Raw genomic sequence first — 26,915 nt, 5'->3', positions numbered from 1 at the left:
AATTCCGCAACATGGCGCACCCTCAATAGATCCTGGTTCACCTATAGACTAATATTATTTAGTCCACGAAATGTCAAGTCATACGACCACCTATGTCCACCATGGTTAAGATCGGTTTTCCTAGGATAGCGGTGCCGTCCATTGATATAGTATAAAGAACTGGATACCCAATCAGCCGCCAAAAATGGCCCCACAAAAGTGATGTCAAAACAGATCATGCATTACTTTTTCGTTTAGTCTTGTTTGAAACGCTCAAATGTGAAGTTGTCAACAATTACGAAATGTGCCGTTAAAATATGTAAAAATAACAATGATAAAACAAGGAAAAAGGATGGAATGTATTTCTTTCAGTTAGTTCTTTGGATAGCATTACATAATTTATGTAATCTGGTGGTAATTTTATGGTTTTGAATAAATTAATTTGTTAGTACCAAAGAAGGGATGTCAAGGAACAAAAATCTAATGAGTCGATGTGAGGTCAATATTTTTTTATATTTTTATATGGAATTCATAAGAAATAATATTATGTTTAAATTCAAGATTTCCAAGAAAACCTATGCGACGTGCAAAGTGGACTGCTATTTAATTATAGCAAGAGATAGGGGTGATGCAGTTTTAAACAAGGCAAAACGGCACTTGTGTGTTCGGCCCATTTCCCTGTTTCCGACATATACACCACCAATAAGGGCTTCTATCGACTAACTGTAAATGCTAAACCTGTCTGAACACAGTGACAACCACAGGATTTTTTTTATAAAGTATAGGTAGACTTTATAAAAAAAAACCAATCAGTATCTAAATGTCCCCGTGCACCCGTGTTATGAGTAAATGTAGATCTTAAATACACAGTTATTTAATAAGTAGAATTTATTTCAAGGAAATTAGTATTTAAAGACGTATACTTACGAATTAAAAATTTAATTTGTTTGAATTTGAACCACGAATTAATTTTATTTGAGCTCCCGATTAAATTAAATTTGTTTTCTTACTTCAATTGGTCTTCCTGTACAGTAATACATATTAAAGTGTACCAAAGTGACTCCATTCGTTCATTATTCTCGTTTGACGTTGTTTGACGTAAATACGTTACGTTTAGTGCCATCGGACTAAATTTTTTAACAGTGTTGGTACTTATGTTTGCAAATTTGACACTTAATGCTTACGACATTAAGCTCTTTTCTGTACGAAACATTTATCTTGACTCAAAATTTACGTAAGCGTTTTTATCATCAATGCAAATGGTGCGAAACGTCATTGGGATCCACATTTCTTGACGTTTTTGTTCTGCTTTGTGTGTCTATTTCTTTTATATTAAGTCAGTGGTGCCGTCATATAGCGGCCGTCTCCATACTAAATAACACGGCTATGTCGTAGTATTTGTATGGAGACGGCCGTTATATGACGGCACCGCTTTCGGAGGAAACCAAAGCTTTACCATGGCATGGCACTATGGTTACCATGGCAACATACTAATAATATTTAGACTAATACCGTTCGAGAAATGAGCCGCAGGCAAATCGTATGAGTTACCATGGCAACACACTGATAAATAATATTAGACTAATTACCGTTCGAGAAACGGGCCCCAGGCGGAGAAATACTACCGGGGCAAAAGGGAAGAAGGTATTATATTTATTAAAATTTAAGATATTCTAAACTCTAAAAAAGTGGGAGAGGAATACGATTTTTAGAGCGACAGAAATAAGTAGGTACGACTTCTTGTCTGTAACGTATGTTGAATTTTATAAGAAAACATGAAGTTGCGCACGATATAAGACTTATCGATGGCTCGCTATTTACATGATAGCGATATTGAAATGGTGCTCTCAGTATAGTTTCATATCATAACTCTAAACTAAACTATGCATTTATTGAACATTCTCCTTCTAGGCTAGCGAATTTAACTTAAGGAATCTATTTTTATATGTATGAAGGAACAAGTGGGGCAATGCCCCTTTTTGGGGGCACCGCTCCCTGAAGGGGCAAAGCTCCACCGCGTACAACACTGTACAACTCGACTATTTATTATTTAATGTATTTCGTTGAATAAGTTTTGACACGACTAATAAACTGAATGAACAATTTACCTTGTTTTTTTATTCGTTAACGTCAAATATTACGGTGCCTAAAAAAATACTAAGGTGCAATAAACTACAAGCACTACCTACTGTAGCAATAATAAGCAAAATTGGCGTCACAGTTAAGCGTTGCAGTTAGGCAAGTTGAGGACTTGCGTAAATAAATTTTGCACCAAGCAGAAACGTCTGAAAACGATGCTATTAAGCTTAAAATAAATTTAAAAGTAGTCTTGGGTGAGACTTGAACTCACGATCACTGGTTAAAGTCTATAAAACATAGTATAAATAACAAAGGATAATGTGGGTACAGTGACTTGAGCATATTTCAGTCCAAATAAGGGCGCTATTTACAAGTAAGTTGCGCAAATAGTGTACTGCTTACGCACCGTGTGCAAAACTAATTAGTGAGCGGTTTTGCTTTTCTTTTTGTACAATCCGGACCGTAGAGAGAGACTGACAGTGACGTTTTAGCGTTTGACATTGACAGTTGAAATTGTCAACTCCACCACGCCACTCACGTGTATCGTGGTGTTTATTTTACTTTGTATGTATTTATTTAAATAAAAAATACATTATTTAACATGTCATCTTGGAAAAAGGCCTCTAAGGCCCACCAGAAGACCCACAGAGAGCGTCATCAGCCGGAGGCTAGGAAGCACCTAGGTCTTCTCGAGAAGAAAACAGACTACAAGAAACGAGCTAAAGATTATCATGACAAGGGCAAAACGCTTAAATTGCTCCGAAAAAGGACGTTGGATAAGAATCCTGATGAGTTCTACTTTCATATGATTAATTCTAGGATCAAAAATGGGGTAAGTGTACGTTTAAAATTATGACTAGTTTCATGAGGTTATTTTTGTGAACATTTTATAGTTTAATGAGTTGTTGCTACTGTTTTGTAGAACAGTTACACTAAAATGCACTAACACAGCCTGAATACAGTCACCAAAGTAAATAAAAGTAGACTTCTTAGATTTTTGGCCCAATTCATATGTGATCTAAAATCATAAGTCTTATGAACGTCAAATAAAGCTACACCGGCTCCAACCCTGCACCTCTGCCTCGAGAAGATTTAAATCCCCCCTCAATTGGAGGAGGGTATCCCAATATGGGACGGCCAACAAACCCAGCGGGACACATCTTTAAAAAAAAAATTACATCTTATAATTAACATGCATTACGAGAAAATAAGGAAAAAAATACAGCACTTACATATTACGTCGCACTCTTAACCAGTCAAGGTGGTGCTCCATGAAGAAGATCCTCGAAAATTGGATTACAACATGTCGAGCATTTATTCAACTTAATAATATGTGATAAACCCGTTTAAAATAATTTTAATATAAGGGTTAATTTAAGTTTTGTTTTGATTTAAAATTCGTATTAACATTTTTTTACAACTTTATATATTTATTTGTAGGAGCACCATGAGCTGAAGAAGGAAGAAGAGCATACAGCCGAGCAGGAGAAGCTAATGCAGAGCCAAGATGTGAAGTACATCAACATGAAACGCACCATGGAGACTCGCAGGATTGCCCGCTTGCAGGTATGCTTGTTGTTTACGAAATAAGGTTCAATTTTATATGCAGGTGAATATTTAACCTGTCAAACGCCCACCTTACAACAAATTAATTCAAAGCAATTTGACCCATATTAATTTGTAGTAACATAGGCTGTGGAGCCTTATATAGTCCCTAATAACAAGAAGAAGCAGAAGTACAGACGTCTGATACTGAGTCACTACAAACCAAATTGAGTTATCATCACACGTGTAACCCTAGGGCACTCCACAAGGGTATAGTCCTAGACTCAAATGGTGTTATTCACCGTTTTAAGTACAGTGTTTACACTGTACTTTTCATTATTTAAATTAGGAACTATTGTTAATAGTTCCAATAGGTACATAAAGTTTAAATACCAGACATGTTTACAGATGTAGCGCTTAATTGTTTTCCATCTTATTATCTCGGAAATGTTCCTATTTGTCATGCTACTTCAGTCAACCGGTACCAGTACTTTTTGTACCGAGACTGACTGAAATAGCAAGACACATTTGCGAGTACATTTCTGTAATGAAAAGTACAAAAAGGTGAAAAACACCATTTGAGTCTAGGACTATTGGCACTCTCACCTACAACTCCTCACAAATGACCTCAACTGAAATGAGTGTATTTTATCCCTTGGTTAACAATCTACTATTATACTTTTCAGTCAGAACTCCACATGACCGACATAGCCGAGGCCACAAACAACACGCACACATTCTTCATAGAGTCCGATGAGGAGAAAGACTTCGACTTAGCCAAGCGGTTAGATACACACCCAGCCCTGCTAGGTCGTAAGACCAACCGGCCCCGGCTGGCGGACCTGGATAAAATACAGCTGCCGGATGTGGATGAGGAGGTGGGTAATCTTGGTATAAGGTCAATGTGGGGCGAGTCTATTATTTCCCATAAAGTTTTGAGTCATAATATCGTTTGTCCGCATTTTCTTTAGTCATAATTTGGTTTGTAAAACTCAGAAACGCGTAACTTTTCAGGATTGCCTAACCTAACCTAATCTAACCTATCCATAGGCTAACCTTACGAAAATCCTGAAAAGTTAATGGTTTAACAATTATGACTAAATATCTGGGAGACCGAGCTTTGCTCGGTAAACTTATAAAAACTCAAATACCAGCGTTTTCCCAAAGATAAGACCTAGCTAGATCGATTTTTCGCCCCCGAAAACCCCCATATACCAAATTTCATCGAAATCGTTAGAGCCGTTTCCAAGATCGCCGAAATATATATATATATATATATATATATATATATATATAAATAAATAAATAACCAAGAATTGCTCGTTTAAAGGTATAATAATGACTAATGATAATCTGACAATCATTAAATAATGACTTTCAATAATTACGTCAAAGGGATCCGGGGGGCGTAGATCGTCTATTCGGGAAGACCATACCAGTTCTTTAATTGCTTTCAACTGCCTTAGTACATACAGTCAGCAGCAAAACAGACACGCTCTTATTCCCTTAACAATAAAATCGCGTCAAGATCATTTTGAACACCTGGCCCGCTTAGCAACTTCTGCTGCTGACTGTACTTTACTTGAAGGCCGGTAGAGTAGATGTTAAGCTCTTCCTTCCTGACTGAGCGACATACATAATACAACAGTTCTCTAGGTAAATTACGATTATTATTATGATATGGAAGCGCTGGTGGCCTAGCGGTAAAAGCGTGCGACTTGCAATCCGGAGGTCGCGGGTTCAAACCCCGGCTCGTACCAATAAGTTTTTCGGAACTTACGTACGAAATATCATTTGATATTTACCAGTCGCTTTTCGGTGATGGAAAACATCGTGAGGAAACCGGACTAATCCCAATAAGGCCTAGTTTACCCTCTGGGTTGGAAGGTCAGATGGCAGTCGCTTTCGCAAAAACTAGTGCCTACGCCAATTCCTGGGATTAGTTGCCAAGCGGTCCCTAGGCTCCCATGAGCCGTGGCCAAAATGCCGGGACAAAAAAAAAATATTAAATCCTTTTTCAGGCAATTGTGAAACTAAAGAGAAACAAAGAGAAAGTATACAAGGAGCTGTCTAAAAGAATAGACAGAGAGAAAGAGCTGACAGTGATACAGCAGAAAATGGAGATGAAGAAACACGTGCTAGCGGCCGGCAAAGTCAAGCCCAAGAGGGTACAGCAGGGGTCCAAGCAGACGGCCCCGGTGTATGAGTTTACTTATGTGAGGAAAAAATGAAACTGTATGTACGAAACTTTGTCTTTATTTTTTAATAAATAGTAATTGTCATTCAAATGCATGGTATTTGTTTATTATAAACAATATAAGTAAGCATTAGGGTTACTTCGAAAACGGGATCATTTTGGAAGTCATGAATATAGTTGGTCAAACCAATTTGTCAGATAGTAAGAAACAGGAAAACTATACTCATCCTTTTCTTTTGGGTGCTAAGTGTAAGACAAAGATAGTATGATTATCTCTGTCTATGTGTGAAATGAAAGATCACTTCATACTTTGGCGGCACCAACGCTACTGCAATGCTTACCAAGGCATTTTTAATAATGTTGCTATATCAGAAAATGCTTCTAGTTTTATTTGTAATTTCCAAAATATACCCGTTTATGAAGTTATCCCAATACCCAATACACCTTAGTTTAGTAAAAAAGACCAACAAAAACATGTCTCAGTATAGTTTGGACCCTTTTCACTAGACTACTTTTTTAATAATACTGAATTTGGCTAAGGCCTATTTGACCAATATATTACATCCATGTCAAATTAAGTTTCTTTTGATTCGACTTAATTACAGTCCAGCAGCAAATATGCATAAATTCAAGTTCAAAAATATCTACACTATTGATAGTTTTTTTTTAACTCGAATATTAGTCACATCTGTATAAAATCTCTTATACACAACAAAATAAATCTTTTACAAATTATCTCGATAAACATTTTTCCTAAAATATCGAATACATTAAATGTAGGTTTAATCTCATTTTAAAAATATTTCCAGCCTTAGAATTTGTGCCAATCTAAATCTTATAACTATTGGTTCTTATAAAACATTATCACATTCATATGTTCTATAATTTCTACATTAAATCATTTGCTCAGAACATCACACATATTATTGTCTTGTCCGATACGCAGAGTGATAAAAGTTGAAATTGAAATAGTTTAAACATTATCAATAGTGTCAGAAAGAAACCGGTTTTTCTGCCGAAACCGAAACGGAAGGTTCGGTTTTGCTCTAGTTTCGGCCGTAGCCGAACCCTGAATTCCATTGCGAAACCGAAATTTCGGTCGAACATGACTTCGAAAAAACAGTTTTGGCGCGAACGAAAGGTTCGGCAGTATTTTGGCCGAAACCGAACCTTCGGCCGAAACATGATCTTGTCGAAATTAATAATCGATCTTTTTCACAACAGATAAATAATGTTTTGTCCTTGAAAACTTCACAAATGATTGATAGGTATTTGAAACGTTATCTGCGTATCAAATTCTTGAGTAACAAAACTTACTCGTACTTCTGCCTAGATTATCTACATAGGCAACTGCCCACTTTCATAATAAAACTAAAATAACCTAAAATAAGTACAAATGACTTCAACCTACATAACTAGGTATACGCGTCGTAGCTTAAGGCGGTAACTTCCCGGTAACTTACGAATTATGTAAAGACGAAAGTTTAGTAAATTGATACAGTTTGTAAAGTCGTTGCGGCTCTTGCCATATTTAGACAATGGATTTCTGGATTAAGTATTATTGTCAGCAGCATAAGTACCTAATAGTTATGAATATGATATATTATGAACGTTTTTAAAATTTCGGAAACTTCTCGTTTTTTTCTATAAAAATAGAAATGTTCCATTTCCGAAATGAATGTTTCCGAGAACTTCTCCAACTTTTTAAAACTCCGCAACGCAGATTTTATGAATAAGCGTAGAGCACTGGATCTATTTCACTAAACCACGCCCCATTGACCCCATTTGGCACCACATCACAGTTTCACCACAGCACACACTTATGTTCCGGGTTCATAGGCGACCCCAGCGGACACTGCCACGCGTCCGCGAACTCTTTAGAGTTGCTTAATGTCCCTATCACTCGGATCTTGTTGGGACTGTGCACGCCTTCCACCATTTTGGATTTTAGGGCGCCTATTGTGGAGTTCCCGCACCAGATCTGTAAAAAATGGTTTAGTATTAACTTATTGAAGGTATTGCCGAATAGTCTTTAATCGTTCTATTTTGTCCCTCCCTGTCTTCTCTTTGCAATCATTCTTACTATAAGGCTCGGTTTCATTTGCCGACAGGGCCCACATTCGGGGCAAGGGAAAATTCAATAACAAACCCTAAGAAGAGCTGCTTATGTTTATAATGCGGCAGACCAGGAGCCGATTGCATAACAAACTATAACTAATATTACAAGCGCAACTCCTTTTCTAATTTCACTTATTAAATAAGGAGTTCCGCTTGTAATATTACTTGTAGTTTGTTATGCAATCGGCCCCAGGTCTGTTCAGGTACTGCGATATTTAGACCATGCAGGGTGTCTCATTGTGCGGTAGATTACCTTTACGTGAGTAGAGTAGCATTGAGTCTAGATCTTAACCTGTGCAAACTCTAAGAAGAGCTGTTCAGGGTTATATTTCGGTAATTCGGGTAGGGTATCCCTTCGTACGTTTGGTACCTTGATGAACACATAAACAGTCTACCTATACGAATGCAGGTCTTGAAAGGCGGTCTTTACCTGTGCAAACCCTAAAAAGAAGAGCTGTTCAGGTTTATATTTCGGTTATTCGGGTAGGGTATCCCTTCGTACGCCTGGTACCCTCTTGATGAACACTTGAATGCAGGTCTTGAAAGGCGGTCCTTACCTGTGCGAACCCTAAAAAGAAGAGTTGTTCAGGCTTATACTGCGGTAGTCCCGGCAGCGTGTCGCGCCGCGCGGCCGGCTCGCGCCGGGTGAACAGCTGGTAGGCGTTGAGCGCGGCGCGCAGGCCGCCGTTGTCGGCGATGTTCTCGCCTTGCGTGTTGAACCCGTGCACCTGGGTATAACTTAGGTTAGAGGTGCAGAACTAAAATGTGAAACGACATGTCACCCTCGATTATTATTACGATAGTTTCTTCTATTAGGGCGCGTGTACACGGTGCCGCCTCCGCGCCGCCGCCGCACCTTAGCGCTATGTACACGAGACTCGTATAGCCCGCCGCCGCGCCGCCGCCGCGGGTTTCACGCGTCTCGTGTACATAGCGCGAAGGTGCGGCGGGCTTTACGCCTCTCGTGTACATAGCGCTAAGGTGCGGCGGCGGCGTGGAGGCGGCACCGTGTACACGCGCCCTTATTATTTACAAGCCGTACAAACAATATGGGTTATCAAAACGACTGAATCACTAAAATTACTTAAAGGACTAGATCTCAAAACGACCACAAACGCAGAAAGCCTATACTCGTAGGGGTCTCAAAATGACATGGTGGTAAAACAACCACCGAGCAGAACGTCCTCATCTCAGAATGGTTTAGTATCAAAACCAATAGTTGGCAAAACGGCAGCCTTTTGGAACATCTACATCTTTAAAAGACTTAGTAGTCAAAGGAAGAACTTAATCTGAAAATGACTCAGCAGCGAAAATACCTACTTGTTATTGAAATGACATGAAACCTTCTCCCGTTTCGAAGAAGTACAGGCCCCGTAGACAACATGCCAATCGCTAACGCTACGGAGCGTACGAAACGCAACTATCACCGTCACAATATGGAAAAGTGATAGAGAGACACAAAGCGATTCGATGGCGAAGCTCAAGCGATTGTCACCTTTGCCGTCTGGGAAGAAAGTTACCGTATAGTTAGGCAGCTGCGGCAGATGATACTTGCTGTACTGGTCAATGATACAGGATACTCTTCCATGGTAGTGCTCCAGGGTTGCCGCGGACCACCACTGCTTGAGGTTGCCCATTTCGTCGTAGCGTCGGCCTGCAATGTCAACCGTCAGAGTACAACGATATTTCTCTGTTGTATTGATATATCTCTGCGTATAGTTCTAAAACTAAAAGTGCTACCAACTTTATTCAAAGAGTACTGATAAAGAATTTGTTCATTAGCAATTTTGTCGTAGCTTTAACCACAAATAGAAAATTATGAAAAACCCAAATGCGAGTAGAACTTTCGAGGATGGTGTTCACTTTTTAGGCACGTGATAAAAGTGCTGCCGGATAGAAGCATACCTACTTTATAGTAGAACCAGTATTATGGGACAATTGTGTTGGACCATACCTTGATCATCAAAGCCGTGTGTCACCTCGTGACCCATAATCGCGCCGATCGATCCGTAGTTGATGGCCCTAAAAAGAATTACACATTTTAACTAAGGGATACAGATGTAGTGCATAATTATTTTCCCTCATGTTTTCACGGAAACGTTCAAACGTGGCTTGCTAGTTCAGTCAGTCTCGATACAAAAAGTATATACTGACATTGACTGAAGTAGCATGATAAATACGAACATTTCAGAGAAAATACGATGGAAAACAATTGTACTAGTTATACTTCTTTTTTCACGTCAAGATTCTTTAAATAATGCATGCCCAGGGGCTCCTGCACGGTTAACTAATTTCCGTTTTACTTACTCAATTCCATTCCCATAGAAAGGCGGTTGTAATATTCCAGCAGGGAACGCTGAAACGGAAATAAAGCTTGTTAATTTATATTAAAAAAAAATATTTTACTGCAATATAAAATATTCATAATTAGGTATAACAAACGTTTGAGTGTATCAAAGAAAGCTTTTCAGTTACAGGTGTAGTGCATAATTGTTTTCCATCGTACTTTCTCGGCAACGTTCGTTATCATGCTACTTCAGTTAACCTCAGAACTTTTTGTACCGAGACTGACTGAAATAGCAAAACATGTTCGTGCGTTTCCGTGAAAATACGATGGAAAATAATTATTATGCCCTACAACTGTAAATGATTGTAGTTTTAATTAGTGACATATTTTGTAGAACGTATTCTTGGAAACGAGACAGTGTTTTTTTCTTTATTTCATAGAATATCATTTCGTTCTGTTTAGTTGGTAGGTACATGGTAATAGCTTCAAGGTCACTTACTGACTGAGTTAAGAGTGGCCGAGTAGAAAGCGTTGACTGTTGTGGCTGTGGCGACCCATCTACAAAAAAAACAGGTTACTTTTTTGCGAAATAAAGAAGAGGCAACAAGTTGATGCTTGCTGTGTATGAACATGAAGGAACGCAAAATGACATGGCAAACCTATTTTCATTACGGCTGAATGTAGAATGGTAAACACACCTATTCTATTGGCTAATTCAAGCGTACATAGCTCGCTTTATACCTGTCTCTGTCGGGCGTCTCTCGCAGGGATTCCAAGGATTTCTTGACGGCAGCCCTCGTCAGCTTCAAGTAGGTCTCAAAAAGGTTGTCTGGTACCACTTCCGCCTGAAAAATATATTCGTAGTATAAGTATTATACAAACCCTATAAAATTGGGGTAATATAAAAAATTGCCGGGAAAGTGTCGGGAGTGGGGGCTTTAATAGTCTTCATTTCAGTCGAAAGACGACCATCTTTTGACTATCAATAGTATTTATCCATTAATCGTTCAAAGGCTGCTCGCTACCAAAAATTCCCTACGATCTTGGCCAAACGTCGTTCTCAATCGTTCGCGGGCTGCCAAATGCATCTTGTGGTGGCGGCCTCATCATCTTCTTCCTTCTGTCCACAGCTCATGGGAGCCTGACATTCGCTTGACACCTAATCCCTAGAATTGACGTAGGCACCAGTTTTTACGAAAGCGGCGGCCATTACAGTTGGCTAAAGGTCTGTTCTTTTACTCACATGTTTGTAGTATTTGTCTAGTTGCTCATGTGTGAGCAACCAGGCAGGGAACGAAGTTCCTGATGACACTGAGCTTCAGGATCTTCAGTCTGATCATGTCCATCCACCAGCAGGAGCTGGGAACTAGGAAGTTGGCTAAAGGTCTGTTCTTTTACTCACATATATGTTTATAGTGTTTGTCTAGTTGCTCATGTGTGAGCAACCAGGCAAGGAACGAAGTTCCTGATGACACTGAGCTTCAGGATCTTGTCTGATGATGTCCATCCAGCAGCTCCTAGTTGGCTAAAGGTCTGTTCTTTTACTCACATGTTTGTAATGTTTGTCTAGCTGCTCGTGTGTGAGCAACCAGGCCGGGAAGCCCACAAAATTCCTGATGGCACTCAGCTTGTTGAGGGTCTTCAGTCTGGTGGTGGAGTCCATCCAGTCCAGTTCCTTGACGGCCGCGGCGAACGCGGAGCGCACGTCTTCTACCATCTCTATGGCCTGGAACACATAGAATAATCATCATTATCATCACATAGTATAAAACAAAGTCGCTTCCCGCTGTCTGTCTGTCCCTATATACTCGCATGCTTAGATCTTTAAAACTACGCAACGAATTTTGATGCAGTTTTTAGGGTTCCGTAGCCAAATGGCAAAAAACGGAACCCTTATAGATTCGTCATGTCTGTCTGTCTGTCTGTCCGTCTGTCCGTCTGTCTGTCCGTCCGTATGTCACAGCCACTTTTCTCCGAAACTATAAGAACTATACTGTTAAAACTTGGTAAGTAGATGTATTCTGTGAACCGCATTAAGATTTTCACACAAAAATAGAAAAAAAACAATAAATTTTTGGGGTTCCCCATACTTCGAACTGAAACTCAAAAATTTTTTTTTCATCAAACCCATACGTGTGGGGTATCTATGGATAGGTCTTCAAAAATGATATTGAGGTTTCTAATATCATTTTTTTCTAAACTGAATAGTTTGCGCGAGAGACACTTCCAAAGTGGTAAAATGTGTGTCCCCCCCCCTGTAACTTCTAAAATAAGAGAATGATAAAACTAAAAAAAATATATGATGTACATTACCATGTAAACTTCCACCAAAAATTGGTTTGAACGAGATCTAGTAAGTAGTTTTTTTTTATACGTCATAAATCGCCTAAATACGGAACCCTTCATGGGCGAGTCCGACTCGCACTTGGCCGCTTTTTTAATAGATAGAGTGATCCAAGAGGAAGGATGTATAAGCCGGGGCGGGTCTCTATTATTAATAATCGTAAAATAGAATTCCCAGTAGACTATACTATGGATTAGTTTTTGGCTGAGAGAGATAACCAAGATACTTATTAGACTCTTGTTTTGGATAGGTAATTCTAATCCATAGCTGGGAGAAGCGTCTGTGTAAGTTGCACTTGAAGCCAAACAGTCACCACCCCAGCAAATACTTAAATCTCTAAATTTTTGAACGTTCCTACTATTTTAAAGGTTTCTTCTTACATAGAAAGATTTAGGACCTTTGTTACTAAAGATAGTCCTTACCTTCTGTCTAGAAGTCTGGTCAAAATGCCTCTTCACATACAGATAGCTCAACGCCACTCCAAAGTTGGCGTTGACATTAGCCGTACAGCTCTTCCACCTCGGTGTTCTCTGCTGCAGCCCGAACACGGCTTTGCTGAACGCGAAGCCAAGGTCACGGAAGGCGCTGAGGGTCATCGGGGCCACGGTGGAGAAGACGCTCCACCAGAGGAAACGTTCTGAAATTAAGTATTACATTTTTAATGAGGGCCAGAAAAGTGTGTGAACGTGACGCTATCCTGAGCGGATCCTGAACTAATTTGGACAAGTTACCAGACGGGAGCCGGACAACCTTGAAAAGCGCATTATGGTTGGCATGGTGGATGGAGGACGGGGTAGTGGACATGCACCAACCCGCTGGGTGGACACTGTAAAGAAGGCCTGCCAGGGATCCACAAAGGGGCTTATTATCAGGAAGGCGGAAAATCGTGCAGAATGGAGAGCCTTGGTGCACGAAATAACGACCTCATGTGGCCGCGACCCTCAGACACGAGGAATCGAGGAAGAAGAAGACGTGACGCTATTTTTTTAACACTTCTGATAAAGCTAAGAAGTCGATATTTGGCTTGCCAAATATGTTTGATGACTTACCTTTAAATATACAGGGTGGTCCAAACCTTGACGTCCAAAAATTTTTTTTAGATTCCTCACGTCGTGGGCTATCAGAATATCCGAAATCGCGAAAAAAAAAATTTGGCTTTCATACATTTTGGCTGTGGTCCATTTTCTATGGAAGGGTAAATTTTTTTTCGCGATTTCCGGGTTGGTCCCATAGTAAAATTTTCTCACTATAATCCCAAAAACATCCCTGGCAACGGAAATGTAGTTGTTTTTTAGCCACCCTGTATGGGAACCCCGGAATTTCATAACAAAAGTTAAAAGTTTAAAAAATCATAACTCGAAAACTACGAAAAATCGGCTAACATACATGGGGTATATTCTGATAGCCCACGACGTGAGGAATCTAAAAAAAATTTTTGGACGTCATGGTTTGGACCACCCTGTATCTGTAGGTAATACAGATTTCTGCAGGTTAGCTGGTATCGTGAAAAAAAATTACCAATTTATTTTTAACTAAGACAGCAGTCTGTCAGATAGGTTTTATTTCAAGCACCCTCTTCAATTTAGTTGAAATTATAATTGAAAATGAAGCTTATTTAAAATTAATAGCCATCAAAACGTTCAATTCATGGTGGTAAATAAATACATATGTAACATCAATACACACATGTCAGATGACCTTTCAGGTCAGCACCGCTCCTGAATTGAGATAGCCGTCAGCAAACAGTGCATGACGAGATTTTCATGTTGAAGCGTTCAACACAATGCACCATTGACAAATGCCTATACAAAAATATGATTTGATCACAGTAGATTGGGTAATTTCGTTTCGCTTCGCTTTGTGAAATTATTTTATTACATTTTAATACAAATACTAGGTCAAACTCGTAGGCTGATGGCCTAGCGGTATGGCGTGCAGCAAACCGGGGGTGCAGCAAACTAGGTTTAAACTCCGGCTCCTACCAATGCGTTTCATGGAACTTGAATTGAATATGAAATTTTCATACTAATTTTAACCTGTTTAGTTTATCACTCTCTAACCTAAAGTGAGTAGGGGCAAAACTAAAATTCAAACCTCGATAACATTTTATTTTTACATATGCAAACTGAATGGTGTATAATTATAATAAGTGTTCCGGACGTTTGTATTTTAGTTTTTATTTTATTTTGGGTAGTTCCATTTCATAACTTTGACAACAGGACAGGACTTTTTAAACAGGAAATCCCACCTCACCCCGTAGTCCCTCGTAATTGGGGTAAGATGGAATTTCATACAAAGGTGATTTTGGAAGACTGTTGGATCGATTTTTTTAAATTATGAGTATTACTATAGCTCCATTTTAAATTGGAATACATTATTTTTGTATAGTTCGTTTTTTAGCATTAGAAATAAGGTTAACAATCTTGATGTGTCTTTTAATTGAAAAACACATTTTATAAATAAGTTACGGTAGATATGTAACAGTTATGAATCTAATACGATCTTTTATAGTCTTCTGCTTTCATAAGTAATAGTTATTGATTTTTTCTACTCCCGTACTTTTACTACTTTTATTTGTCATTTAAAGGGTCGTGCACACACCTTTAAAACCCTACCTTATAGTTGTCAAGACAAGTCTTTACTTCTTTAGTCTATGCCCCAAAAAAGAATTTGTGCATACACGCAGTATCTTTTTGGCGATTTTACAATACTTCGTGTAATGACCACTTAAAAAATATTGAATGAAATACTGTGTTGCCAACCTTATTTTAAATGTCATCTCTGACAAATAAGTGAACCATAAACATGTTTCTTTTTTAATTTCATTCATTCATTCTTTTCCCGCCCGTACCCTCCATTTTTGCTACTTCTTGAATTAAAAATATTTGTTTAATTTACGATTTTATTTCAAAGTAAGTAAGTGCTTGGTCGTAGAAAAAGTATTGTATACAACGTTGTTTAACTGAGTCAAAAAATACTCGTGGCGTCTTTATTAACAATTTTCGGCTTCGCCTCAAATTGTTACTCACGCCACTCGCCTTTTTTGACCTCTCTTAAACAACGGTTGCATAAAATACTATTTAAAAAGTGTTTTTCAATTAAAAGACATGTCAAAATCGCTTACCTTCTTTCAAGTTCTTTCTAATGCTAAAAAAAACGAACTATAGCAGTAGCCTTAAAATTCCATCTCACCCCCCTTTCATCCCTTCTCTCCCCATTCATAACCCAACTCTCCCCGCGAACCCTACTCACTCCATTTTACGGTATAGGTAATAATTAGGTTTGTAGAGGGTCATTGCTTATATGCGCAAGAGGTGCTTACTTGCCGACCAATTTGAACATAAAAATGAAAAACCTAACCTAAGACACCCTAATAGATGTGCAGAGGGCCTTCAAAAGCTCGCGCCAAGCCTTCCTATCTTCAGCGACCCTTCTGGCGTCGTATCACATCAGTGCGAACAACCGCTAACTCGTAGTAGCTCACTCGTCGGACCGTCGTCAAGAGTGTAGGTACACGTACAGAGACAGAGGGCCTACCGCGAACCACGTTCGACGTGTTGCCTCTCTGTCGCACTTGTAAACTCGTACGTAAGTGGGACAGGGAGGCAACACGTCGAACGTGGTTCGCGGTAGGCCCTCAGGGCGCCCGGAGCTACTCTTCGAATAAGTAGTAGCTATGTCTTATCCATCTCCATTTCTTTTCCATGTCGCTATTTCTACGTCAATGAGTGTTTGTCAGCATATACATAGTTACTCAGTAAAATACTTACCAATGATAACAGGTTTGGTGTCCGTCAGAAGCACGGCCAGTTTCTGCAGATACGGCAGGTCCATGACGATGACCCGGTCCGCGTCCTGGTCTAACACCACGCTTGTGTTGGTGAATACCAGCTCTAGGTACTTCTCCCAGTCGTGCTGAAACCAGAGATTGGTTGAACATCGACTGTACCTAATGCAGTCCAGAACTATGAAAGTCATGTGCGAAAGGTATTAGGAACGGATGTGGGGATGAAAGAGGAAACGAAAACCAAGGAAAAGTTGGATGGACTGTGTGAGAGATGATATGAAATGAAAGCAGGTGAATAATGAGACGAAGAACAGAGAGGTATGGAGGAAGAAGACATGCTGTGACGACCCCGATGGGCAAGCGAATGATGAGATTTGGATGAAATTTGACAGACAAAATGAGTTAGTTTTTTATTACAAGATATAAAAGACTAAAGAACCTACATCTTTCCACTGCGCCGGGCCGCCCGAGGACCCCTCGACGAGCTGCTTCACGCTGACCTCGTGGAACAAGTGTGTGCCGCTTCTACGGACCTCCACTGGGGTCATGATCTGAAATTACAATGATCATTCAGTCAATCTTCTATGAACGGTTAGACAACATTAAGGTCAATGTGGGGTCTTCCCCAGCTAAAGGTTCCTCTCTTCCATCGTCCTTCCTCGCGTTGTCCCGGCATTTTACCACGGCTCGTGGAAGCCTGGGGTCCGCTTGGCAACTAATCCCAGGAATTGGCGTGGGCACTAGTTTTTACGAAAGCGACTGCCATCTGACCTTCCAACCCAGAGGGGAAACTAGACTTTATTGGGATTAGCCCGGTTTCCTCACAATGTTTTCCTTCACCGAAAAGCGACTGCGCGGGAACACTAATCTTAGCTAAACTCCTGCTGAAAGCCACGATATCGTCAGCGAACTACGTCGCGTTGGTAGGCGGGTCAGCTAGCGCGACCATCTCCTTGATGTAAGTGTGGTACTGCTCTAACTCTCGGCCGAACTGCTCAGGAGCACTAACCTTAGCTAAACTCTTGCTGAAAGCCACGATATCGTCAGCGAATTCCGTCGCGTTGGTAGACGGGTCAGCCAGGGAGATCATCTCCCTGCTGTAAGTGTGGTACTGCTCTAACTCTCGGCCGAACTGCTCAGGAACACTAACCTTAGCTAAACTCTTGCTGAAAGCCACGATATCGTCAGCGAACTCCGTCGCGTTGGTAGGCGGGTCAGCCAGGGAGATCATATCCTTGATGTAGGTGTGGTACTGTTCTAACTCGTGTGCGAACTGCTCAGGGGCTAGGAGATAGCGCTCGCTGAAGCCTGGAGATACTTGCTCCACCTGAAATTACATTTTTAAGAAATGAACTAAGGCAGCCATTCTCAAAGTGTGTTCCGCGGAACCCTAGGGTTTCGCGACACCCCTGCAGGGGTTCCGCAAGAATTTAGAATAATTTAGAATAATAAAATAAGCATAATTATTATGCTTATTAATAAAAAAATACACTTCTAAAAACTATTGTTTTATTGTAGGGTTCCATCAAGTATTTCGCTTTCCAAAAGGGTTCCGTCAAAAAAAAAGATTGAGAACCGCTGAACTAAGGTATTGTTGATGCAGTTAAATAATACCTATTGATATACAAAAGATTATTACGAATAGACAGAGTTAGACCAAGATAAGTCTGCAACGAATGAAATACCACACGCATGACACGCAGCAGCAGAAATTGTGACGTGATATTACAAAGGAGTAAGGTGCAAAAGTGTTAACATATCTTTGACGTCGACTGTATAAGGATTATAATCGTCGCTGGAAAGCAATAATGTTGTAACCCGCAATACGAACGTAGTTATGTTACTTACAATTTTTGGGCTCCCCCAAAACTATGTGTGACTATGTGTGTTTCATCACTACATAGTATAAAACAAAGTCGCTTCCCGCTGTCTGCCTGTCCCTATGTATGCTTAGATCTTTAAAACTACGCATCGGATTTTGATGCGGTTTTTTGTAATAGATAGAGTGATTAAAGAGGAAGGTTTATGTATAATTTGTTAACCCGTGCGAAGCCGGGGCGGGTCGCTAGTTGTCTTATAAAAGATCATCCTCAATCGACTTAGTAAGGTAGGTAATAGGTACCTACTATAGGGAACATTTCCGCAAAAAAAATCTAAGCCAGTGTTTTCCCAGAACCCGATTGTCCTTATCAAACTTGCCGATCGGAAATATTATTCTGCTTATATAATACCTATATTTTTCCACTGCGGATGAAACAATATGATATAGGTATAAAAACAATTGAGTCATCGATGGGATTAATTAAAAGTGGGTTATTCCATAAATCCACAGTAAAAAACTTTAGCCACGTTCCAAATTTAATTCCAATGTATAGGATAAAAATATCAAATTATCATCTTTATTCTTACGGCATTATTAGGTAACAAGACGCTTGCTATAGTATAGGTAACTTCAAAAGCGGTTTAAAAATCAGAACTTCTTGATAGTGATCTTTATCAGAAGATACTTCGTGACGTGTACTTAATTCGGAAAGCACTCCGTCATGCCAATTTCACATCATGTCTACGACAGCCTACTTACGTAAAAAACTACTTTAAGGTAAAAAAAAAACAGGATACAGTGGATACATTTTTCGAATTGGTACCTAATTATATATATTGTATATATCATAGCAACGAACTAGTCAAAAACGTACTAAGAGTTTCGTCTATAATATACCCCTTATCGCTGAGTAACGGTTCTGTTAACTAAGTACCTACTTTACTTTTATCTAAGAATTCCTTTTCAATTAATGGCCACCCCACACCTGCGTCTTCCGAGCGTCGGCTTCTAGTCCTCTATGGAAAATCGCGTCGCTGCGCAGTTGCGCCAACAACGTTGCGTCGAGCTAGTAGAGTTGACTAGAGGCCGATGCTCGGAAGACGCTAGTGTGGGGTGGCTCTTAACAAGCTTAGCTTGACTCACCACGACCCGGTTCCTGCTGGTATTCCTGACGTCCTCAGCCACTTGGACGCTCAACAGTACACTCAGACCCATTTCTCTTCTCCCCCGCCCCGCCACTAACTCCCAGCTGAAATTAGCGGAGGCGTCGCTCGGCGGACGTGGAGGGAGGGTCAACTCTTCTAGAATCTTCTGAATTGGTTTGATTCCTTCTGCCTCTAGTTTATCTGGGAATGGAAATGTGACATTAGTAGCTTCGGCCTGTAAAATTGGGGCTTTCAACGGAGGATGAATTTCAATAGGTCCTTCCCTGTCCAAGCTCTATATACTTATAGCATTTGAAGAACCGTAAAACCATCTAACTCTAGTCCATGCAGTTATGATCCACAAATATAATAGGAATCAATATTAATTATGGTTTTGTCTGAGTTTTTTCTTCCATATGTGAAACTATTTAGCCTTATAACTTCAATAGGTATTTAAACAATGGTCACACCTGAACGAGGATAATAAAATTAATTTGGGGAGTTTTTTTTTTGCTTTTGGGGGTTGTACGGAATATAATTTGTTTCAAATTGGCAGCGGCCGGTGCTCCAGTGGAGATACATTCTTCCACACGAGACCGATTAAGAGGAAAATAAAGGTTAATTATTTAACCTACCTACCTCATATCATGTATGTAAATCATATCAGAAACGACTCAAATTAAAGGACCACTCGTTACATCGGCCCGGACCCAGACTGTCTTCCTAGCGCGAGGCATCCTTAAGTAGGTAAGAGATGGATAACAAATCTAAAGGTTACGATAAGTATAACATAGCACTTAACTAGAGTTACGATAAGTATATCTCAGCACTCACCAATATTAATGCAAGTTCTGTATAAAGCCTTGGCTTTAAGGACGCTCTGCGGTAGGTTTGGATCGTCTTCCATCTCCAGCAGATCCCGCAGGTCTGCCACTAGTCGCTCTCGTAACCTGCAAACCAGAGCTTTATAAATACCGTCAGAGATGTCAAGAAGGTCAGTTGATTATAAATCGATCTGATCCTGTTAAACTCTTTTTCTGCCTATAGTGCTACAAAAAATTCCGGAAATTAAATTAAATGGACCTAAACGCGAAACATAGAACGCTGCATAGAAAGCATCACGCGATCACCGATTAACCGTTGGGAATAGAGCGAAGTGTCGGAAGCCTTGGCCTGGACCCGCACCGTTCTAGCGTGAGTCATCCTTAAGCCATTGCCCTTGCATGTAAGAGTTTGGAGAATTCAGCTGGTCCCATGAAGTTGCCAATTTCGGCACAGGTTCTGCTTGATCGACAAGACAAAGCAAGACTTGTTCAGCGCTATGGAAAATGGCGTCGCTGCGCAGTTGCGTCGAGCTGCAGCCAGAGTTGACTAGATGCTGACGCTCGGGAGACGCTAGTGTAGCTGTAGGGGGTCTCTCAATGAACGTACCTTGCTAGCTGGTCCCAAGATGTGGACCATTCCGGCACAGGGTTCTTCTTGATCCAGCCGCCACACGCGAACAACAAGACAAGACTTATACAGCGCCTATATAGATCACCCACACAAGCCTCTTTTGAGCGTCGGCGTCTAGTCAGCGCTATGGAAAACGGCGTCGCTGCGCAGTTGCGTGGAGCTGCAGCCAGAGTTGACTAGACGCCGACGCTCGGGAGATGCTAGTGTAGCTGTAGGGGGTCTCTCAATGAACGTACCTTGCTAGCTGGTCCCAAGATGTGGACCATTCCGGCACAGGGTTCTTCTTGATCCAGCCACCGCATGCGAACTCATAGAAGTCTGTACAGGGGTCCACGTCTTTGTTCAGGGCTGCGATGACGCGGGATGCTGGGGAAAGAGGTGATGATTAATGTTGCTGAAGAATAAAGATTTATTAATATAAATTACTAAAATACATAGACAGGAATATAAAACTAAAACTAACTACAATTAAAATAACTAAAACTAAAAATTAAAAGGGCCTATTTTAGATTTAAGCTAGTTTTTTATTTATTTTAGTAATACATTGTATATATCTTGTTTGTAAATAAATGATTATTAAAAAATTAAAAATACCTATCAAAATTTGGTGCCCTCGGGAGGGTGCCCAATACGCAGGCAGCGTTCCCGCGCTGGATTGCGATTGCAATAATAATGCTGAAGAATTATACATGTTTCGTCGAATGATGGTCCCAATGACGGTTAATTATATTTTTAGTTTTGTTTTTGGAAGTTTAGCACATTCCTTTTTTTTTATAAAATATTACATTTAAGCAACAACAAAAAAAAATTGGTAAAAATATAACAAAATATTATTGTTGTGTTGTTTACTTATTTACTTCAAGTAACCTATATGTCTATGTACAGATGTAGTACATAATTATTTTCCATCGTATTTTCACGGAGACGTACGCACGTGTCTTGCTATTTAAGTCAGTCTCGGTACAAAAAGTACTGAGGTTGACTGAAGAATTAGCACGACAAATATTAACGTTTCCGAGAAAATACGATAGACGACAATTATGCACTATATCTGTAGTAGTTTTAGAATTATTATTATTCACATTACCTATTTAATTACGTAGTAATATTTAAAAAATATTACTTATGCATGCAGTAGATATTACTACGTAGATACTTAGGGACCTAACACATGATTTAATTTACATAATAAGTACGGCGTCACAATTTTGAATCACCTAGATAAGTATATTCAACCACGTGGCATTATTTCTGTAATTATGCATATTTACATTAAACTCCGACCCGGCAATATTAAAATCCTTTTGTAATTAATGTAATTGTATCATTTACTCGCGAAAATGGCGCAGTTTCTCTATGCGTGTGGATTTAATCTGAGAATTAAAATAATTATAAACTAGTTCAAATGACGATGTTCGGATGCCATGCCTTTGCCTCATATTAAACTATGTTGGTGATGACACAAGTATATGCATTATTCTCATCATTTTGCTTTAAAAGGAATCAATTATTCAAATGAAAGGAGATCGATGCGTCGGTATGAAAAAAACGCATAAATGAATATTATTACGTCAGAAATAATTGTAAAACTGTCACTATTAATGCCGGCGGGATATTTTAATGGATATTTAATTTGTTATTCTTGTGATAATTATGCGTGCAGTTTTCTTAATTATTCAGATGCGTTGCATGATGATATACCTATGACTATACATTTATTGTATGGTGAACTCGTCGTAGTACAGTTGCCATCAGATATATCGGAGCAGCCAAGGTGTTCACAAATATCTGAGCACGCCTCTATTGTCAGGGGGCGTTAGAGTGCTTGTTCAGATATTGTAAACACCTTGGCCGCTGCGATATATCTGATGGCGACTTTACTATTATTTATTCTGTCCCCTGCAGAAGGGTGTTTGATGAAGGATGATTGAAGGGTGAATAGTACTTACCGGTCCCAACGCACTCTTCGCTGACGCAAGGCCTAGGGCTCCAGTGCTCCGTCAGCACTAACACAGCCGTGTACACTGCGAGGGTGATCAGGGATACTCCTAGGGCTCCGATTAGGACCGATGAGCACCGTACTGTGCGTTCTCTGAAACAAACATTTTCCAATTTAAATAAAATATAGTCAGATTAATCTAGCCGCCAGAAAACCGCTCTCATACAATCAACGACATACTATAACATGGAACTTGTGGCATTAAATTAAATAATCATTCACGTAATATAATTATTGTTATACATGCCATACGTCTAAATAATTAGGTATATAAATAAACACATTGAAAATAGAGCACCCTCCTCATCCTTGAACGATGACTCATGCTAGAACGGTCCGGGTCCGAGCCGAGGCGTCCGACACTTCGTTTTCTATGACGGGTGATCGGTGGTCTATAGAAAACGGAGTTTCGGACGCCGCGACCCGGACCGGCCGGTCACCCTTATTGTACACTAGTACAGTCGCCACCAGATATATCTGAACACGCACTCTAACGCCTTGACAATAGAGGCGTGTTCAGATATTTGTGAGCGCCTTGACCGCTCAGATATATCTGATAGCGACTGTAACTTTGCCACCCAGCCAAACAAGACATCCGCGCCAGGCCACAAATATTTCGTCATATAAAGCTGTCAATAGTACCACGATCCCGACTATCGGGTCGTCCGGCCTGGGAACGAAATCATAAGATACCCGATAGTCGGGTTTTCGGTAAATCAAAGGTATTCCAGTATGTTTGTATTAGGTACCTTGTACCTAATTTTATCCTTTATGCTTACTTTGACCGCTAACGTTCCCAGAATTTTCGCAAATTATCGTGTCATTACGCATATCTTCACTCACAAATCTCCGACAGTCATCGCGCAACTCATTCTTCCGAAAACAAGGACTCAATAGAATTCCCGGAGGCCGATTTAGATTCAACAACTTCTCTCGGTTTTGACAATCGTCTTGGTCAGGGCTCTCCAAACCCCGGCCCGCGGAGCGTTCCAATCTGGCCCGCCGACAGCGTTCCAATCCGGCCCGCGGGAGCCAGGCTCCAGATGTTCAGCCCTAACAGCAGCAACCAGATACACACCCCCCCCCCTCGACGCCGAAGGTGGCCCGCGCGAAAATTCTGAGGCGCAATATAGCCCTCAGGTAAAAAAGTTTGGAGACCCATGGTCTTGGTGATTGGTGTGAATCTTACGCACGATTTTCACTTAATAAGGGCTACCGTTTTTGTGCTCACGAGTTGGCGCCACTGTAGATGGAGGTCCAGAAAAACAGATCTCAAAATTCTTCTACGCTTATTTTTATAAAATCAATACGTTCTAACTTGGAGGATATAATCAAACGGAGACGCCATATCTGTAATTTTCTGTACAAAACAGTCTGCTGATTTTTGCGGGGGAGGGGAACGTCAAATGTATGCGTAACGTAAAAATAGCCATGTCAGATAAACGTCAGTCCATACATTGTGTATGACCGTTGGCCGCCTATTTTCGACAGAGGGGAAAGCCTGTCAATGGCTACTCCGTTTAGTTGTATCCTCCAAGCGTTCTAACTACACAAAGGTATTATAACGTCTAAATTTGCCGTGTTTTCAACCTGTTTTGAATATATATTAACTTTTTTAAACCACTGTCTGAGCTATTTCTATTGTTTGCCATGCTTATAATCAAAGATGTATAAAAAGCTTTACCAAAATTATGAATAAGTAATCTTGAAATCCCCAAAACTTCTATGCATTTGACATTTTGAACCTCCATCTACACTAGCGCCCCTAGCGGCGAAATTAAACGCGGTAGTCCTCATTTCGCATACCAATCAGAGTGAACTATATTCACGGTCATATCAAAACCGTAAGAAGTTATTAACTGAATCGGGCTCGGTCGCATTCGGCACGACCGGCGACCGCTAACGGCAGAAAGTAATTGTTATCTATATGTATATCGTTAGCACAGAATACGGTACAGAGGGACCACTACATATAAAACGATATGCGAATATTTTGATCAGATACTTTGGTGTCCTTTGCGAAAAACTTTTTTTATGATAGGTTTAGGAGGCACGCGCACGCGTCATTTGCGAAAAATTCTCGAGATCTTTTTTGGGATATTAGGTACTTTTTTTAAAATATATATGATATAGGAGGCAAACGAGCGGACGTATCGCCTGATAGTAAGCAATTACCGCAGTCCATAGACATCTACTACACTAGAGGGTTTGCAAGTAGGTACGTTGCCGGCCTTTAACAAATTTATTTTTAATAGGGTTATATGTGTTAAATATTGTATGTGTAATGTTAAATATAAAATTGTATTGTTGTCAAATATTCGTAACAACAAACCTTTAGCATGTTTATTTTAGAATTCCCGGTGTTGCCAGAACAGAACACCCCGATTTCCGGATATTTGAGGATAAACTTATTACTTTCAATTCTTTATCTGTCGATACCTATCCTTGTATGCAGAAGCGGTCACGTGACATCGTCCCCTTTCCTCTTAATAAGTTATTCAATACTAGTTAAACACATGGCATATTTTTTATATTTAGTATTCAATTTCTCTTAATACCTATTGTAAATATTTCCCACATCTATCACTATTTGATCTCGGTTTGGCCCAAAGGTTAACTGGTAGAGAATGCCTTCTGGCATTAAGTTCGCCTTTTGTGCAACTTTTACTATGCAATAAAGTTTAAATAAATAAAGCATTGTTTAAACCGGAGCCGCTGCGATGAGCTGCGCTGTGTTGTTTCGGCGCTCGCGCACGTGAGTAACGGTGCGCACGCGCATGCAGCGCACGTCCGAGTTCAAGGGAGAGTGCCATACGGCCGGTGTTGCCAGAATACCCCGCTTCCCGGATATTTGAGGGTAAACCATCGTGTGCATGGATCAAAAACCTTTGGAAAAAACGGCGTTACGTAAAGTTTCTAAGATTTGCAACGTACTCATTTTAAGAAGTAGAAGGTTGCCTATAAGGAGGAAGGATAAAGGTTTTAAAGTCCTTTTTTATGATGTTCACAGGAAAGTCGCATAACACATAAAGATGACTCACGCTAGACCGGGCCGGGGCCGGGCCGGAGCTTCCGGCGCTTCGTTTTCTATGGAAAGCACCACGTGATCACCGATCAGCCGTCACGTCATAGAAAATGATATGTCGGACGCCTCGGCCCAGGCCCGGCCCGGTCTATTAGCGTAAGTCCTCCTTTACTCACTTACTAAAAAAGTTTATGGCCCGCATTTGTAAAATTATATTTGGAGATATGTACCTACTTCACAAATAGAACCTTCACAAGTGCATGTAAGTATATAGTGTACAACCGAAGAGAATACTTAGATAGTATATAGTAGATAGATAGTAATTTTGTAGTCACAGTAAATTTACTACCATCTATCGACACACGATTAAAACTCAAAATGAAAATGTATAAAACTATTTATTAAATGCATACCTATATATTATATGGATAAATAATTTTATTATTTTTATATCATTTCGACCCATGTTCTTTCACTGATACCTCTGTTAAAATTGTTAAATATGAAACGGTGTCCTCAACGCCATCTAGCCGAGCATAGGACTTTTTCTTATTTCCGAGGCACGTTTTTTCTTTGATACAACTTACTCAAAAATATGTCCCATCCCCTATGCATCCATATATAAAACTTACCCTACCGTCTCTAGGTCTCTAACCTACCTTATAGTGCCTAGTCCATAATACTCGTAATCTAAACTAGATGTGGAAGTGAAACTATAACAATCTTTATTCGCATGTTATTATTTTGCACTATTAGTCCAGTCATTACATGGGCCGCAAGTATGGCAAATTGGAAAAAACTTTAAATATCTATAAGCAACCATTTATTTTAGTGTAATGGATATATATAGGTACGAGTATGCGTTTTAATAAAAGTACATACATAGTAATATGATTGTCTAGTGCTTCGGCACAAATATACATGCTCTTTTTTAGTTTAACTTTTTATAGATTTTTGTAATTACAATGTAATTTAATATTAATACGTAGTTTTGTGGTATCTATTATTTTAATATAATAACACACAACTGTTTTGGTGTAATACTGTTAACCTGTGTGTGAATTTTAATAAAATAAATAAATGCAAATTTGTATACTTGTGTGTGATAAAATTTCACCAATACGCTGCAGTCA

General features: G+C 39.8%; 2 protein-coding genes across 2 annotated transcripts in view; one reads left to right on the top strand and one right to left on the bottom strand.

The window, feature by feature from the left end:
- The first annotated feature begins 2,589 nt into the window (after positions 1-2,589).
- On the top strand, positions 2,590-5,891 carry LOC134662813 (probable U3 small nucleolar RNA-associated protein 11). Its single transcript, XM_063519121.1, has 4 exons — positions 2,590-2,890; positions 3,499-3,624; positions 4,290-4,481; positions 5,625-5,891. Exons 1-4 carry the CDS (start codon positions 2,660-2,662, stop codon positions 5,832-5,834), a joined length of 759 nt encoding a protein of 252 aa, XP_063375191.1. The 5' UTR covers positions 2,590-2,659; the 3' UTR covers positions 5,835-5,891.
- Positions 5,892-7,487: 1,596 nt separating this feature from the next.
- The window catches only part of LOC134662759 (neprilysin-4-like), a 65,870-nt gene continuing 46,442 nt past the window's right edge, over positions 7,488-26,915 (bottom strand). Inside the window, exons 3-18 of the mRNA XM_063519046.1 lie at positions 22,708-22,850; positions 20,995-21,124; positions 20,138-20,253; positions 19,302-19,504; positions 17,487-17,663; positions 16,780-16,887; positions 16,320-16,464; positions 12,972-13,186; positions 11,755-11,931; positions 10,947-11,050; positions 10,705-10,763; positions 10,226-10,274; positions 9,873-9,940; positions 9,439-9,572; positions 8,476-8,646; positions 7,488-7,781 (exon numbers count right to left, since the gene is read on the bottom strand). Of these exons, the coding sequence (XP_063375116.1) occupies positions 7,605-7,781; positions 8,476-8,646; positions 9,439-9,572; positions 9,873-9,940; positions 10,226-10,274; positions 10,705-10,763; positions 10,947-11,050; positions 11,755-11,931; positions 12,972-13,186; positions 16,320-16,464; positions 16,780-16,887; positions 17,487-17,663; positions 19,302-19,504; positions 20,138-20,253; positions 20,995-21,124; positions 22,708-22,850 (2,176 nt within the window). The 3' untranslated portion in view covers positions 7,488-7,604. The remainder of the gene's footprint in view (positions 7,782-8,475; positions 8,647-9,438; positions 9,573-9,872; positions 9,941-10,225; positions 10,275-10,704; positions 10,764-10,946; positions 11,051-11,754; positions 11,932-12,971; positions 13,187-16,319; positions 16,465-16,779; positions 16,888-17,486; positions 17,664-19,301; positions 19,505-20,137; positions 20,254-20,994; positions 21,125-22,707; positions 22,851-26,915) is intronic.

Source organism: Cydia amplana, chromosome 3 (assembly GCF_948474715.1).
Source record: "Cydia amplana chromosome 3, ilCydAmpl1.1, whole genome shotgun sequence".
NCBI classification, from domain to species: domain Eukaryota; kingdom Metazoa; phylum Arthropoda; class Insecta; order Lepidoptera; family Tortricidae; genus Cydia; species Cydia amplana.
This window is presented reverse-complemented; position numbering and strand designations above follow the sequence as displayed.